General features: G+C 54.3%; 6 protein-coding genes across 6 annotated transcripts; 4 read left to right on the top strand and 2 right to left on the bottom strand.

The window, feature by feature from the left end:
• Positions 1–47: 47 nt before the first annotated feature.
• Positions 48–1,304, bottom strand: N7510_008639 (dimethyladenosine transferase; the record flags this gene model as incomplete). Its single annotated transcript, XM_056980564.1, has 3 exons — positions 48–717; positions 777–1,063; positions 1,119–1,304. The coding sequence occupies 3 exons, from the start codon at positions 1,302–1,304 to the stop codon at positions 48–50; spliced, it is 1,143 nt and encodes a 380-aa protein (XP_056830773.1).
• A 168-nt stretch (positions 1,305–1,472) lies between these two features.
• N7510_008638 (U4/U6-U5 snRNP complex subunit PRP6) lies at positions 1,473–4,426 on the top strand (the record flags this gene model as incomplete). The annotated part of the gene is made up of 2 exons (XM_056980563.1): positions 1,473–1,849; positions 1,945–4,426. The coding sequence occupies 2 exons, from the start codon at positions 1,473–1,475 to the stop codon at positions 4,424–4,426; spliced, it is 2,859 nt and encodes a 952-aa protein (XP_056830772.1).
• Positions 4,427–4,837: 411 nt separating this feature from the next.
• On the top strand, positions 4,838–8,142 carry N7510_008637 (FUSC family protein; the record flags this gene model as incomplete). The annotated part of the gene is made up of 6 exons (XM_056980562.1): positions 4,838–4,867; positions 4,921–6,207; positions 6,263–6,671; positions 6,725–7,771; positions 7,824–7,985; positions 8,042–8,142. 6 exons carry the CDS (start codon positions 4,838–4,840, stop codon positions 8,140–8,142), a joined length of 3,036 nt encoding a protein of 1,011 aa, XP_056830771.1.
• Positions 8,143–8,429: 287 nt separating this feature from the next.
• On the top strand, positions 8,430–9,988 carry N7510_008636 (TADA1 family protein; the record flags this gene model as incomplete). The annotated part of the gene is made up of 4 exons (XM_056980561.1): positions 8,430–8,649; positions 8,768–9,042; positions 9,117–9,225; positions 9,327–9,988. The coding sequence occupies 4 exons, from the start codon at positions 8,430–8,432 to the stop codon at positions 9,986–9,988; spliced, it is 1,266 nt and encodes a 421-aa protein (XP_056830770.1).
• Positions 9,989–10,581: 593 nt separating this feature from the next.
• Positions 10,582–13,428, bottom strand: N7510_008635 (WD40 repeat domain-containing protein; the record flags this gene model as incomplete). Its single annotated transcript, XM_056980560.1, has 5 exons — positions 10,582–12,312; positions 12,384–12,472; positions 12,749–12,944; positions 13,014–13,249; positions 13,308–13,428. The coding sequence occupies 5 exons, from the start codon at positions 13,426–13,428 to the stop codon at positions 10,582–10,584; spliced, it is 2,373 nt and encodes a 790-aa protein (XP_056830769.1).
• Positions 13,429–13,637: 209 nt separating this feature from the next.
• Positions 13,638–16,067, top strand: N7510_008634 (uncharacterized protein; the record flags this gene model as incomplete). The annotated part of the gene is made up of 2 exons (XM_056980559.1): positions 13,638–15,844; positions 15,899–16,067. 2 exons carry the CDS (start codon positions 13,638–13,640, stop codon positions 16,065–16,067), a joined length of 2,376 nt encoding a protein of 791 aa, XP_056830768.1.
• Positions 16,068–16,270: the final 203 nt, after the last annotated feature.

Genomic DNA, 16,270 nt, shown 5'->3' with positions numbered 1-16,270 from the left:
GCCGCCTTTCCGGCATGCCGGACAGGGCCCTGGTGTTGATTTGATCCTCAGTTGAAATGGATCCCTTTCTGGTTGAACGCCCACAGCATCTTTAAGAACTCATTCTCATCACACATCCGCGCGCGCTTGTCGGCCAGACCTGTTTCATCCTCCAAGACTTGACGGACTTTTTCACGCACCAATTCCGCAACCTTGCCCCGCTTCTTGCGCGCTGGCTGGTTCTTGAGCGCAGCTTGAAGGCGGGCGTTGGTCTCCTCCTTGAAGAAATCGGGCACGTCATCGTCTTCGTCCACCTCCATGGCCTCCTCGGCCTCCATTTCTTCCGGCTCGTTGCCCGTATCCATCGCATCGCCATCCGCATCCGCCGGCCCATCTTCGACCGGGATGTCGTTCTGTGCACACCATGTGCGGTAGTTAGCTTCCAACATGTTCATGATGCTGGCGGTGCCGATAAAACTAGCCCGCAGGGTCTTGTTCTTGCGGACGAATGCAATCCGCAACAAACCATCCCATTCCTCGTAGTTGATCTGTGGTCGCGGATTCTTGGGGACCATGCGGATCACGCTGGACTCGACCATGGGTGGAGGTTTGAAGTTGTTCTTGCCGACCTTCATGATGTGATCGATCTTGGCCCACATTTGGGCATTGACGGAGAGTCGACTGTATAGTTTATCGCCAGGTTTGGCAAATAGACGCAGCGCAAATTCTCGTTGAAACCTGAAATCAGATACTGTTAGTTTCCAAGCAATGAAGCGTGCAATTATGGGGAGGCCAACATGAGAATGCAGACACGAGGCGCCGGAGATGTAGCCAGCAATTTAAAGGTCAGAGGGGAGGAAATCTGATAGGGCGTGTTGCTGATGCAGACATCGAAATACGGCAGCTCAGTCTTCATCACATCGCCCAAAATGACCTCCAGACGCTTTTGTGCAGGCGTTGATTGGAAGCGCTTGGTGACTTCGGCTGCCATTCGAGGGTCCAGCTCGACGGCAATGCATTTCTTCGCCTGCTCAAGGATTTTGGCTGTCAGGTTGCCCGTCCCGGGACCGATTTCGAGGACGATCTGGCCCAATTCGATTAGCCTTGTCTTCCTGTAAGAGAAAGTAAAGTACACTTACATCGCTCTGCTTGAGGTCGGCCTTGTTGACGATCTGCTCAGCGATGCCAGGGTTCTTCAGAACGTGCTGGCCAATGTCTGTGTTCATCTTGAAGATGCTGTGCGCAGCCTGGGTTTTGGCCGCCGCGTCCGCATAGGGATTTGCGGGTGAAGCGCTGTTGCGCTTCTTGTGTTTGGTCTTGGGCATTATTCTTGGGATGATTGTGGGATGAATGTACAGATCGATGGAAAGAAATAGCTGCATTTTTTTGTGGCGATAAGATAAGGCGGCGTCGGTCCTACTTTTCTGCGGGACCTTTCTCTTCCCTGCGAACGAATTAGTTAACTACTGCATTCACCTCCTCCCCCTTCCACCATGGCGTCCGGGCGCAAGGATTTCTTGAGCCAACATGCGCCAGAGAACTACGTCGCCGGTCTGGGTCGTGGTGCCACGGGCTTCACCACCCGCTCCGACCTTGGCCCGGCGCGCGAAGGTCCTACACCCGAACAGATCCAGGCTGCGCTGCAACAGAGAGCACGGACCCTGGGAGCCCCCGAACCAACAGCATACGGTGGTAGTCGTGAGAAAGGAGGGAAGGAAGAGGAAAAAGAGGAGGAAGATGAACGGTTCCAGGATCCCGACAACGAGACTGGATTATTTGCGTACGGACAGTTCGACCAAGAGGACGACGAAGCAGATCGCGTCTACCGAGAGGTAGATGAGAAGATGGACAGGCGGCGGAAAGCACGCAGGTTAGTAACTCCCCCACTGTGGTCAAAACAATTGTTCATGGGCCATCCCCCATTGTTTGGACAGAGTACCGACTAGAATCGTTCGCCACCTATAGGGAAATCCGCGAGCAACAAGAACGCGAAGACTACGAACGACAGAACCCCAAGATCCAGCAACAGTTTGCCGATGTGAAGCGGACTCTCGCCGCAGTATCCGAAGAAGACTGGGCCAACCTGCCCGAGGTCGGTGATCTCACGGGCAAAAATCGACGTCAGAAGCAGAACTTACGGCAGCGCTTCTATGCGGTTCCTGATAGCGTCATTGCCGGTGCCCGCGATTCGGCCCAGTTCGACACGACGATCGCCGACGATGGCACCCAAACCGAAGCTCCGGAGGGGGATGGTAGCATGACGAACTTTGCAGATATCGGTGCGGCGCGTGATAAAGTGCTGAAGGTCAGGCTGGATCAGGCTGCGCTGGGTTCGTCTGCCGACACCACGTCTGGGAGCGCGACCAACATCGACCCCAAGGGCTATCTGACCAGCCTGACCCAATCAGAGCTCAAGGCTGGTGAAGTCGAAGTGGGTGATATTAAGCGAGTTCGCGTACTCTTGGAATCCGTCACAAAAACGAATCCCAAGCATGCACCGGGCTGGATTGCTCTCGCCCGTCTCGAGGAGCTGGCTGGTCGGATTGTGACGGCCCGGAACATTATAGCAAAGGGCTGTGAGCTCTGTCCGAAGAGTGAAGATGCATGGTTGGAAAATATCCGTGTCAATGAAGGCCACAATGCCAAGGTCATTGCGGCAAATGCCATCAAGAACAATGACCGCTCCACGAGACTTTGGACGGAGGCAATGAAATTGGAAACTGACACTCGAGCCAAAAAGAATGTTCTCCGACAAGCCATTCTGCATATTCCCCAATCAGTGCAAATCTGGAAAGAGGCCGTAAACCTGGAAGAGGATCCAGCTGACGCCCGGCTACTTCTGGCCAAGGCTGTCGAGATGATTCCTCTTTCCGTGGAGCTTTGGCTGGCCCTTGCACGTCTTGAATCTCCAGAAAATGCGCAAAAGGTCTTGAATGCCGCGCGCAAGGCGGTCCCAGCAAGCCACGAGATTTGGATTGCTGCCGCTCGTCTTCAGGAGCAGATGGGCACTTTTGAAAGGGTCAATGTCATGAAGCGTGCAATCCAGTCTCTTGTCCGAGAGAATGCCATGCTGAAGAGAGAAGAGTGGATTGCCGAGGCCGAGCGGTGCGAAGAAGAAGGCGCTATTCTTACCTGCGGCGCAATTATTCGTGAGACGCTTGGATGGGGTCTAGATGAGGATGACGATCGGAAAGATGTCTGGATGGATGATGCCAAGTCGAGTATTGCCCGTGGGAAATACGAAACGGCGCGGGCTATCTATGCCTACGCGCTGCGGGTATTCGTTAACCGCCGGTCAATCTGGCTCGCCGCAGCGGATTTGGAACGCCATCACGGAAGCAAAGAAGCCTTGTGGCAAGTACTTGAGAAGGCTGTTGAGGCCTGTCCCCAGAGTGAAGAGATCTGGCTGCAGCTTGCCAAAGAGAAGTGGCAGGCAGGAGAAGTCGATGATGCTCGGCGCGTTCTCGGCCGGGCCTTCAACCAGAATCCCAACAACGAAGATATCTGGCTTGCCGCTGTCAAGCTGGAAGCCGACGCCAACCAGACAGATCAGGCCCGGGAGCTTCTTGCCACAGCTCGCCGCGAGGCTGGCACCGACCGTGTATGGATTAAGAGTGTTGCCTTTGAGCGGCAATTGGGTAATACTGACGACGCGCTGGACCTCGTCAACCAGGGGCTGCAGCTCTATCCCAAAGCTGACAAGCTGTGGATGATGAAGGGCCAAATATACGAGGCTCAAAACAAGTTCCCTCAAGCACGCGAGGCATACGGTACCGGCACTCGCGCGTGCTCCAAGTCTGTTGCACTCTGGCTCCTCGCTTCACGGCTAGAAGAAAAAGCCGGTGCCGTGGTCCGAGCACGCTCCGTCCTGGATCGAGCTCGATTGGCTGTTCCCAAGAGCGCCGAGCTCTGGACTGAAAGTGTGCGGGTTGAGCGCCGTGCCAACAACCTCGCGCAGGCCAAGGTGCTCATGGCCAGGGCGTTACAAGAAGTCCCGACATCTGGCTTGCTGTGGAGCGAGAGCATCTGGCACCTCGAGCCGCGGGCGCAGCGTAAGGCGCGCAGCCTAGAGGCGATCAAGAAGGTTGACAACGACCCGATTCTCTTCATCACCGTCGCGCGCATCTTCTGGGGTGAACGACGTCTGGAGAAGGCGATGACTTGGTTTGAGAAAGCCATTGTGGCCGACAGTGACTATGGTGATGGCTGGGCCTGGTACTATAAATTCTTGATGCAGCACGGGACTGAGGTTGGTGGCCTATTCTACCCCTTTTGCAGCCACCCGAAGCTAATACGTTTGCAGGAAAAACGATCCGATGTCATCTCGAAGTGCATGTCGACGGAGCCGAAGCATGGCGAGGTCTGGCAGTCGATTGCCAAAGACCCAGCTCGTGCACACAAGTCGACCGAGGATATCCTGAAGCTCGTTGCGGAGACCGTCAACTAGTCGGTCGTCTTTTGAATGTATTCTTAGCCGGCGTTTTTCTGGGCCACCACCCCGTTACGCCCAATGATGAACATAATGGAAACCAAATCCAATTCACGGGTTATCCGTGTGTATCGCACTTGACGTTCTCCTCTTGTCCTAACGGGTGTTTCTTGTTTTGACTGAGACTATAACGTTGGGCAAAGCTGTTCTCTCCATCGCCCCGTTCGTAGTTTCGTAATATTGTTGGCTTGGGGCCAAGAGTGAATTGACGACTAGACCGATCTATAAATACCTACGTAGTAGTTAACGATGTTGGATGTCTGTGCAGGGATGGCCGTGGCGGTCTGGACTGGTTTATTTTCGCTGCCCAAAACAAACCATGAACAACCACTCGGGCGACCATGCGACCAGCCTAGATATCTCGCCACGATGCCCTCGGGAAGCATCTCGCGCCCCAAGGTGGGTATGCGCCTCCGGCTCATCCCGTCCGACTAACCAACCTTCTTTGGCAGCTGCGGCAGGCCACTTTTGTCCTCCCGCGAACGGGCCAGCGCTTGAAGGGACTCGTGAGCCTGCGCAACCCCACGCAGCGACCAGACTCAACGACCGATCATGACGAACGGCGCGGGCTGCTCTCCGGCCAAACCAACCGCCAATCCGTAATCTCGAGCTGGTCGCGAGGATTGTGGACGCAGGCGCATCAGTTCCTCACCTCCGAGCCGGGCATCGGAGTCGTCAAGTGCAGTTTAGCCTACTTGCTCGGCTCTCTCGCCACCTTCATCCCCCCGATCTCCGCGTTCCTAGGCCACCAGGATGGCAAGCACATGGTGGCCACGATCACCGTCTACTTCCACCCCGCCAGATCCCAGGGAAGCATGTACAAGGCGCTGCTCTGTGCGCTGCTGGCCTTTTGCTATTCCGCATTTCTCTCCATTACCAGCATGGTGGTTGAGGTCTTCTTCCAGGACACTATGCACCTGCCGGCCCTCGGTCATGGCTTGGTGCTCATCGTGTTCTGTGGCGGTGGACTGGGCTTCGTGGGATGGACCAAACAGCGCCTGGGCGATCCCCTCGTCAATGTGGCATGTTCCCTCACCTCGTTGTCGACCATCACGGTCCTGACCAAAGAGGGCGCCGTGCAGAGCGGTGACTTTTCGTTCGCCAAGATCTCGCAGGTCCTGAAAATGGTCTTGATGGGCGTCGTAGCGGCCATGACCGTCTCTTTCGTGGTTTTCCCCATATCGGCACGGAAGAAGCTCCGTGCAAATCTGGTCATCGTAACGGACACGCTGGCCGTGATGCTGGCCGCGATCACCGAGAGCTTTCTCAGCGGGTCTGAGGAAGAATTGAAGTCGACCGAGTTCAGGGACGCGGACACAAAACATAAAAAGGCCTACAGCCAGCTGGATAAGCTGGTCCGAGAGGCCAAGCTGGAGCACTATGTGGCAGGCACTGAGAAGGAGTATCGATTGGAGAAAAAGCTCGTGCGCTGGGTGCAAGACATCACTCATAACATGGGCGGATTGCGCAGCGCCGCCGAACTGCAGTTCAGTCTGATCAAAGAGACAATCGCGCGCGAGTACGGGCTGGATGACCAACAAGCATCGTCTAGTCTCCGCCTGTTTTCGCCTCTGGAGCGATCATGGTCCTTTGCCGAAGGATCTTTTCTAGAGCCCATCGAGGAACGGCCGGAGGAAGATCTGTCACCAAACGGAAGCTTTATACACAGCCCTAGACCCGCTGCTCTCCTTCCAGCAGAGGTGTTCACCATCTTTATTGGCCATTTAGGTCCTTCTATGGTAATGACAACTGTGACCATCCCCGCTTCACACGTCGAAACTGACCGGTTTACAGCGATCACTGGCTTTTACCCTCAAAGAAATATTTAACGAAATTCCCTTCGGCCAGGCACCGGACTACAAAGTTTCGGTCGATAGTCGGCTCCAGACAAGCCTCAGTCGCGCTCTCGAACTTTACCGAGAATCGCGGGAGAGGACGCTTACAGTGCTGTATCAGCAGAAAGAAGTCATGAATCTGCAGAGCCATGACGCCGCTGCCGATCTGGAGGAAGTATCGGCCAGCTGCGCTCACTTCAGTTTCTCACTATTGGAGTTTGGAGAGCAGCTATACGACCTGCTGCTAATTCTAGATGAATTGCAACTGGAAGTCGAAGAGCGACCCAATGGGAGATCCTGGAACTGGTTGAAATTTTGGAGGTGGTCAAAGGGGAAAGAAGCAGATACAATTGGAAACTTCACTATCGGTACGTATGCGCCGGAAGATATCCAGTGGGCGTTGAAACTGATCGAGTCTCAGACTCACCTTCCGCCGCCGGTCTTAGAATCGATGAAGATTCCCCAAGGGTCAATCGAACTATTCACGGAGATCCATCTGCCACAGCGAACGCAAAGAGAAGGCTCGGTTACCGCGTCTGGAAATCCCTGGAATTCTTTCGTCGGGATGACACCAAATACGCCATCAAGGTGGGCGCTGGGGCCGCTTTATATGCATTGCCATCATTTCTTCCCTCCACCAGACCTTTCTACCAGCACTGGAGGGGGGAATGGGGCCTGGTGTCATACATGTTGGTCTGTTCTATGACAATCGGTGCCTCCAACACCACAGGATATGCACGGTTTTTGGGAACGATCCTCGGAGCACTCTGTGCCGTTGTGGCCTGGTATCTGACGGCGGGCAATGTCTTTGGCCTCGCATTTCTGGGGTGGCTGATGGCGCTCTGGCCCGCGTACCTCACCATAGTCAAGGGAAATGGACCTATGGGACGGTTCATCATGCTTACTTACAACCTATCAGTGCTGTACGCCTATTCATTGACGCAGAATGATGTCGAAGACGATGAGGACGAAGGGGGAAGGCACCCGGTTATCACGGAGATCGTGTTGCATCGGGTGATGGCTGTCCTGTCTGGCTGCATTTGGGGCATCATCATCACCCGAGTGTTCTGGCCGATTAGTGCACGCAGAAGATTGAAAGACAATCTCAGTCTCCTTTGGCTGCATCTGAGTCTCATCTGGAAGCGGGACCCGCTGTCATCGATGGTCCAAGGCAGCACCACTGTCGGATACATGAATCCTCGGGAGAAGCTGGAGATCGAACGGTTTCTGGCCAAGATAGAGTCCCTGCAGGCCTCTGCGCGCTCCGAGTTTGAACTGAGAAGTGTTTTTCCGGACGCAGAATATGGCAACATCATCCGTCGCACCCGGAGCATGGTGAACGCGTTCCATGCGATGAATCTGGAGCTTGTCAAGAACGTCACTGCCACCGAGGGCGAGATCAATTTGCTTCGCTATACCGCAGCTGAACGGCAGCAGCTCTCTGCCCGCATCAGCCATCTTCTCTCCGGTCGGTTGTTTATGCTTGATCCTTAGGGGTTAGCGAGTACTAACTACGTTAGTCATGGCTTCGTCGATGAAACTCGAGTATCCGCTGAGCGACGTGCTTCCCAGCATCGATCATGCGCGCGACCGGCTACTTGCTCGCATCTATCGCTATCGGCAGGATCGGGAAGTGTCTCAAAAAACCACGGATGAGGACTGCGCTCTCCTCTATGCATATAGTGAGTAGCCCTAAGCCGATCGGGGTTTTTGCTGTCGGGCTGACTTGGGGGCGTAGTTTTGGTGACTGGACAGTTGTCGAGCGAAATCATGGCCATCATCGGCGTAATCGGGCAGTTATTCGGGGTTCTGAGTGAAGATGTGGTGGCGCTGGCGTAGAAGTGAATCACTATGGTAAATGCTATATAGTTGGTGAAGGTGAATGAAATCCATAGTGGGGACGGACTCCTGGTCTCCCTGCCACCGCCCAGTCCATCATCGTCAGTCTTCTTCCATCCATCTTCCCGCCATCGCCCAAATCCATCTAAATTCATCCATGTATCCTCATCTTCCATCTTCTCATCTGGTCTAGTTGACTCTCCCTCCCTTCATGAAGGCCTAGGTGCCTCCCCTTCCCTCCCGCGCCCTTCGGCTTCGTCCGTCGCGCTCCTGCGATTCCCGCCATCATGCAGATCGACCCGGCGGCCCTGAGTCGGACAGACGCTGCGTCCAACTCAGGGGCCGCTTCCAAAAGCACCGCGACCAGTGCCGCAGCGACACAGAAGTCCTCCCGAGCCCTGATCTCCGTGCCGCGACTGGACCTGGAACATGCCTACACGGACCTGAAAGCCGCTGTTGGGAGCAAGTGGGCCGAGTACAAGGAGTCCACCGCTCTCTTCTTACTAGGTACGAAGATACTGCATAACATATATTTCGTTGCGACTTGATTCGAGGGCCATTGTCTTGAATCTTAGGCGGTTGAGATGTATCGCGTGCTAACCTCCTGACCTCTTGCCCGCTTTAGGACATTTGAACCAAAACGAGTTCTCGGCGCGAGTCGACTATATCATTTGCGCCGATACGAAAACAGAACACCTCCATAATAATTTCGTCTGCGCGCTTATCGGAAACCTCACGCGAGACCTCCCCGACCATGGCGTGGCGAGCTGGGTATCCGCGAACGATAAGCCCTCTGTTGTCTCTAAACCCATCTCGGGAGATGCCGCAGAACAAAGGTTGAAGACGGAGGTTATGCAACTGCCTCCGAGGGATCGTCGGCGCATCAAAGGCGTCCCAGAGGTATGCGGCCATAGGACCCGATATTGTGGGGTGAATGAGACAAAAGTGCTAATCATGTCTTGCCTACCTCCCAGCGCGACCCCAACGAAGCGATGCCTAACGAATTAGAGGAATATTACCAGGCGAAGCAGATTAAATTGCCTAGTCAGGTCCCCGCAAGTGCAGGTGGTTTGAACAAGACAAGTAAGACACCACAGCCCTCCGGCGAACCCAGCCATGAAGTCTTTTTGCACTCTCAAAAAAAGCCAAGGAAGCCCTAACAATATTGTTTAAAAAAAACACAGACTGGGAACTAGAGATTCGGAAGCGTTACGCACAACCCCTCGGTGCCGAAACTGGCGAGTTCCCCGACGCAGAATCGATTCACGCGCGCATGGTCCCCATTTGCTACGAAGAATCCCTTCCCAGCGGTGCTGGGCTGCCGTGTGCAGAATTCATGGCAATTGCGACGGAGACATTTGTCAAGGAAGTCCTGTCCGCTGTCTTCTCGCGCACTCGGTCGAATGGTCCGTCAGGTACTATCAACGGCATGATGATGCGGAAATACCGGCAGCAACTCGAACTTGAAGAGCTTGCCTATACCCGCGGTGAAATCAGCAAGGATGGCGCAACCGGTCTTCTTCCGATTGAAGCCAAAGAGGCCCGCACTCGGAGGCCATTAGGAGTTAGAGACCTTCGATTGGCACTCGAGCTGGGCAGCAGTGTCCTCGGCCACATGCCTCTGATCATAGACCAGATCATGGGCGGCTACCTCGACGACGAGTACGAAACTCCAGATCGTCTGGAGAACGGTGTTGAGCCTCATGACGAGGTAAAGCCCCCAGTTGACGCAATGGATATCGACGAAGAGGAGGAGGACGACTTGTCTGATTGGGAGGGAGGTGCTGCTGCAGACCGGGAGCAGTTGAGCTCTCTACTCGACGAATGTTTATCCATGGCTGCATGAGGGCTAGATCTGGTCTGTTGCAAACATGCTTCTTTTAGCGAGCACCTCTTAACTACCACTCTTTTTATGTTATACTCTTGGTCTGGATGGGAGAAGGATGGCGTCTGGGAACTACCAAAGGGACTGTCACAACATTGACAGCACATTTTTGCATCTGGGTCTGGAGTTTCTCTGTGAAGATATGTCTTTTTGTTCTCTCTCTCTTTATGTTTTTTTGGTTTTCTCCCGGCCAATATGGCCCTGCAGTGCAGTGTATAGTATAACTTTCTTTTGGGAACAAGACGACCTAGCAACCCTTTTTTTTTTTTTGGAAAAAAAATGATAGTGGTAATGGGTGGCCGGCCGAACTGGTTCGATACCCTTGAAATGATTCGATTTAGTTTATCAATCATGGTTCTTTCATCCTCTAGGGTGGACTTGCTATAATTCGTCCATCAATTCAGAAACTTGGTATCCAGGGGCGTTTCGAATGGCGCTTCTTGTTGATTAGCGATATCTTTGGTTAATGCTCTCTTGGATGTGGGACTGAGACGCTACGCTAAGATATCTATTGCGATGCACTACTCCGTTCATACTTGATATAACTACCTCCCTCATTTCAAACCCTCCACCTTCCACACCTTCACCGCAGCATCCGCGCCGGCCGACGCGATCTTAGTGCTGCCCTCGATCCATGCAACGCCATTGACGCCCTCCTTGTGCGCGTTCTTGACCTCTAACCAGTCGCCGGGGTTGGCCAGGCTCCACACAAAGATATTGGTATCCAACGACCCACTGACCACATGGGAGCCGGCCTTGTTCCAAGCCAGTGACGTGATGCGGGCATTATGTGCCGTCCACCGATCCGTGACTAGACTGCCGTCGGCCACCTTGTGCACCAGCACACGTCCCCGCAGGTCGCCGATAGCCAGCAGCGAGGCATCCGGGGAGAAGCAGATGGTTGAGATTTGGTTGCGCGAGGCCTTGATCGAGTTGCGCGATGACAAGCTGGAGCTGGACACGTCACAAATTTCCACGGAGCCATCCTCGCCGCCAACGGCCGCGATGGCACCATGCGCGGCCACGGTGGTGACGGCGAACTTGGTCTTGTACTCTCCCGTCTTCTTGCCATCGTTGAAGATCTCGACCGCTTCGGCGGCACCAACCAGCACTGTCGATTCGCCGGCCGCAATGCCCTTGGGCTGTCCCGTGAGTTTCGTCGTGCTGCCGGTGTATGTCTTCGCGGCGATGTCAACGGAGCGGATCGTATCGTCCCAGCCGACACTGTAAATCCGACCTGCGCCTTCCGAAGTCGGTGCCAGCCCGGCGATGTACCCCGAGTGACTATCACCTTCGATCTCCTCAGCAGTTCCAGAGGCAACATCCCAGCTGCAGACCCGCCCCTCAAAGCTGCCTGTCCACAACGTCTCCTTGTCGCCGCTCGCGGACTGGGTCAGGGAGGTTATGTTCTTTTGGTGACCTTGGACGACTTGCCGAGGTTTAGGAGTCCCCTCGACCAAGTAGTTCAGGTCTCCACTCAGGGACAAACTGATGAGCAGATTATCACTTCTGCCTGGAGGCCAAACCACGCCCACTTGCTGATCTCGAACAGCCATGGCGCCCTCCTCGCCCAGGGTCCAGCTCTGGGCGGCCTTGCCGGCCTCGACATCCCAGATCTTGACCGTTCGATCGGCGCTGGCAGTCACAAATTTCTTGGAGTCCTTGGACCAGGACAGACCAAATATACTGCCTGTGTGCTCCCCTTCGCCAATCTGACCCTTGATTTCTCCCGTCTTCCCGTCGTAGAGCCAGATCTTCCGATCAGCGCCCACGCTGGCCAAGGTCGAACCATCCGGGCTGAAACCCACACCGTAGATATAGTTGGAATGCTTATCACCAATTCCCATGTTGAACTTGAACGGTGCGCCGTGGTAGAAGACCAGCTTCTTGTCGTCGCCCGCGGTCGCTGCGCGCAGAGGGCGCTGCTGCCTGATCGCCACGGAATTGATCTGCTGGGTGTGGCCGTAGATCTCTCCAACTGTGTTGCCACTGTCCCAGGTGATACAGTGCCCATACCGCTGCTTACCGTCACCCACGGCGATGATGCGCTGGGAATCACCATCCCAGGCCAGATCGTTGATGCGGCCGTTGATAATGCTGTATTCGCCCTTGAGGATCCCATCACCGACGCAATCCCACACTCTCACGATGCCCGCGGCATCACCGCTGGCGACGTAGAACCCGGAGGGCGAGAAGCGGGCAACGGTGGTCTGGACCTTGTGTTCGGTATACTGCTTGGCAATGGCAGGGTCGTCGATCGAGCGCAGGAATATAGATTTATTGGCCTGCACGAACGGATGTTAGCATATATTGTCATAGACATCGCAATGGCAAGCTTGATGGTCCTAAGACGTACTGCGTAGGCCAGTCGTTCGCCTTTGGCGTCCGACGACAGCTGGGTGGGCTGCCCGCGGGTGGTGGAGGGGCTGGCGGCCCAGATGGATTCTAGGGGAGAGTTAGCTAGGAATTCAGGTGGGACATAGGTGATTCAAGACATGCCGTTGGTGACTGACATGGTGGTGTTGCACGGAGCGGCCGGGGAGAGGAAAGAGAAAGAGGAAGAAGACGAGGGAGAAACAAGGCGGTGTTGTTGATCCTCAGGGCGGGGCGAGGCAACAGTCTACAAGTGACGACATATAAGAGGATAATAAATTGTACAGTTGGGGAAAAGATGCTGACAGGGATAAATAAATAATAATAATACATCAACAGGTCAAAAACCATCAGCGCCACCCCGACTCCGCGAATCGCTCGCCAGGATCTCCGGGTGTTTGTGCACACTGGGCATGAGCCCCAGACCTCTCGCTCTCCGGATCGCCTTGGCAATCTTGCGCTGGTTGACTGGCCGCAGTCCGGTCTCGCTGCGGTGCTTGATGCGGCCCAATGGTGAGATATATTCGGACATGATGGAGAAGTTCTGTGTATACAAACAAGTGTGTTAGCAGCGGCTCTCTGATCCACCACCCCCGGAGGGCGCATCGCATACCTTGTACAGATCCAATGGATTCAGATTCAATGCATCAAAAGCATCCTTCGACGGGCTTTGCCGCTTCGACCACTTCTTCATTTCCTGTGGACTGAGATCGTGGGGGGCATAGACGTCGCCGGCCTTCCAGTCGCGTGTGTGAAACCTCTCCAGGGCTCTGCTCTCTCCTTGTGCTTTTTGCTCCGCAATGATCTTCTGGCGACTGGGTAGCCGTCGGGAGTGCTGTACTTTCGGCTCTATGATCCTGCGTCAGTTCAAGTCCAGCCGAATGGTCATTTAGGAAGGTAGACATACTCGGCGGTTGCCTCTGGCCTAGCCCCAGTCGCTGGTGCAAGGCACTTGTCGAACTCCAGCGGCAGCTCGAGAGCGCCGGGGCTGAGCGCAGGAATGAGGACGAGAAGATATTGAGCGACATGGTGCTCGATAGGACAGATGGTTCGGGGATTGTCAGGAGGAAGGATGTCGATTAGTCCCGTTCGCTTTTTTTCTGCCAGTTTTTCCTTTTCCGCCAAAACATCGCAACAACCAACTTCCTGAATTCACAACCACCCTAACCTGTCCTGACCCGACCTGACCTGGTACCAGTTCAGCTGTATCCTGATCGGGCTGCTCAAGGTGCCCAATATGCAGTCCCACCTCTCCCGTCGAGTCTTCAAGGCCCTCATCAACAATGAGCCGCTCTCCTTTTCCGCCTGTCGTCGACATTGCCTCCTGCATACAATTCCTCCCGCACGCGTGCGTCTGAGCCTACCGAGCCTTCAGGATCTGACGCGACGGAATCTCTTCGCCTTCAATGCGGCGCCCACTCCCGAGGCGCGACCGACGACACTGCCCTCGGAACGAGGCCTGAAGCCAATGACGGATCTCTTGAAGTCGATCAAGGACAAAGCCAGAGCTCCTCCCAGTGAAGTCCTCGCCAAAGCGTTCCAGACCTTCTTTGCGACACGAGTTGAAACTCCGGGAGTGATTAATGGCTATCAGGCCCGACTGCTCATCGTGACATGGAAACACTTGAAGGAACTACAGACTGAACTGGAGGAGCGAGACTGGCAGAATGTGTTCTCAACTGAGAACCTCGAGAAAATGCTTTTTGTTTTTTCGGAAGCACAGTGTCTGCCTGAATCTCGCGCGACCCTCCAGAATTTGGCACGCTACGCCTACCACGAACTCTGTGTCGATCACGGCTTTGGTCCCAATGAGATCAGTCGACCGGCTCTAAATCTCTACATCAATCTACTATGCGCAAATGGTAACCCTGAAGAGGCCCGCGCCGTGGTGATCAAGTTTTGGGACCGTCTGCGCAAGGCCACACCATCGCCGTGGCTCGCAGTGTTGAAGGGGTTCGCCATCAAAAATGATGAACGTCAGCTGAAGAAAGTCATTGATGACTTGAAAGAGCATGACATGAACTTTGACCAAGCGTCTCATGAAGAGCTGATCCAGATGCTCATTGAACAGGACCAGTTCAACGCGGTTCAGACTGTCTACGAGTGCCCGATCTTCGATGACCTCGAGCCTTCCCTCTCCACCATGAAAGCTGTCATCAAATATGCGATCCTAAAGTCCAAGGCTGAATGGGCGACTCCCATATTTGAGTCTCTCCCACAAAAGCCGGACACGGTGTACATCACCTTACTTTGGGAGGCAGCACACGGCAGTGGTGCCGTTGCTCTAAAGGAGAAGCTTGACTCGTTGATTGCAAAGGATCCTCGCTACAAGAAGGCCATTAATCCGACTACCCTGAACCATCTTCTTGAATATGCCAACGCCACCGAGAACCCGCAATTGGCGGCCGAATTGTCCCAGCTTGCGGATAAGTGGGGCATTGCTCCAACCGAACGAACCCATATGCTGCAATTCGAGTCCCGAGTTCAGTCTGGTGACGTCGAGCAGACGCTTGAGTTTTTACAGGAGCGAATTGACCCTAGCACGTTACCACAGGAGAACCTCCCGCTTGTCAATCGACTCATCACGATGCTGTGTCTATCCGAGAAAAAAGATGCCCTGTTTCAACAGATATCGTCTCTTCTTGACCCGCTGTTTCAAGAAAATGTGCGCTTGGAAGCTGACACGGTTGCGGTATTAACGCGGATGCTTCTCTACCGCCACGACTGGGACGCTGTCTCGGAACTGCTGCGTCCACGACTGGGCACTTATGATTCGGAAGAGAAGTCCAAAGTTCGGAAAGCGCTTACCGACTTCATTCTCGATCTAAGCCAAAGCGATTCCGATGTGTGGGATGTGTATGAACTGCTGAAGGTCGCATTCCCAGAGACGGGTGTCAACATGCGAACCGAGATCATGACCAGTTTGTTCAAACGAAAGCGCAACGACCTCGCCGTCTTGGTATTTGGGCACATGCGCCAAGCAGAAAATCTTCTCCAGCGGCCCAAGCCAGATACGTATGCACGTTGCTTGCAGGGCATTGCACAAACGGGCGACGAAAGCAATCTGGAGCTAGTCCACAACATGCTGAGACTGGATCTAGAGGTTGTTATGACCACTCGCATCTTGAACGGTCTCATGCTCGCCTACGCTGCTTGCGGCCAAACAGAGACAAGCATGGAGATGTTCCGGGAGGTGCTGCAGTCGGAAGAAGGGCCGTCCAACAAGACCCTCGTTTGCTTCTTCAAGGTCTGTGAGAAACACCGCAACGGTGCGCACGAAGCCATGAAGATGATGGATAAGATCAAGAAGTTGGAGATCACCGTCGACCGGCCGCTGTATCATGCGTATATCCAGGCTCTGGCGGCGCAATACGAATTCGATCAGGCGACCGAGGCCATTGATAGCATGGAGGAGGAGACCGGCCAGGTGCCTATGCGCGATACGTAAGTACCCGGTTATATCCCTCTTCATGGCTTTGTTTCGCTTACAATTCATAGGATTGGGCTTTTTTACAATGCCATCCCATTCGATTACTGGAAGGACCAGGTGGTGGAGTGGGCGCAGAAGAAGTATCCGGAGCAATGGGCGCGGCTAGCGGAGTTGCCGTGTACTGAACAGGACGGGGAGATGCGGTTTGAGGGTATTGTGAATGATGTCGGGGTGTAGAGTCCCCATCTTGTATTATAATATGTACTGTCTATGGGTCTATTTATTTGTCTATGGTTACGTCTTCGGTCCCTGTAGAGAGAGAGAGCATCGGGATATACATATATCTATCAACACAGAGGCAGAATGACTCCATTCTGCGGTAAACTATGCATGTTCCTTGGTGTGTATGCATTGTAAAAAAGTAAGCTTGGATAGGTATA

The sequence above is a fragment of the Penicillium lagena genome (assembly GCF_028827675.1).
Source record: "Penicillium lagena strain IBT 129212 chromosome Unknown utg000006l_segment0_segment0, whole genome shotgun sequence".
NCBI lineage: Eukaryota > Fungi > Ascomycota > Eurotiomycetes > Eurotiales > Aspergillaceae > Penicillium > Penicillium lagena.
This window is presented reverse-complemented; position numbering and strand designations above follow the sequence as displayed.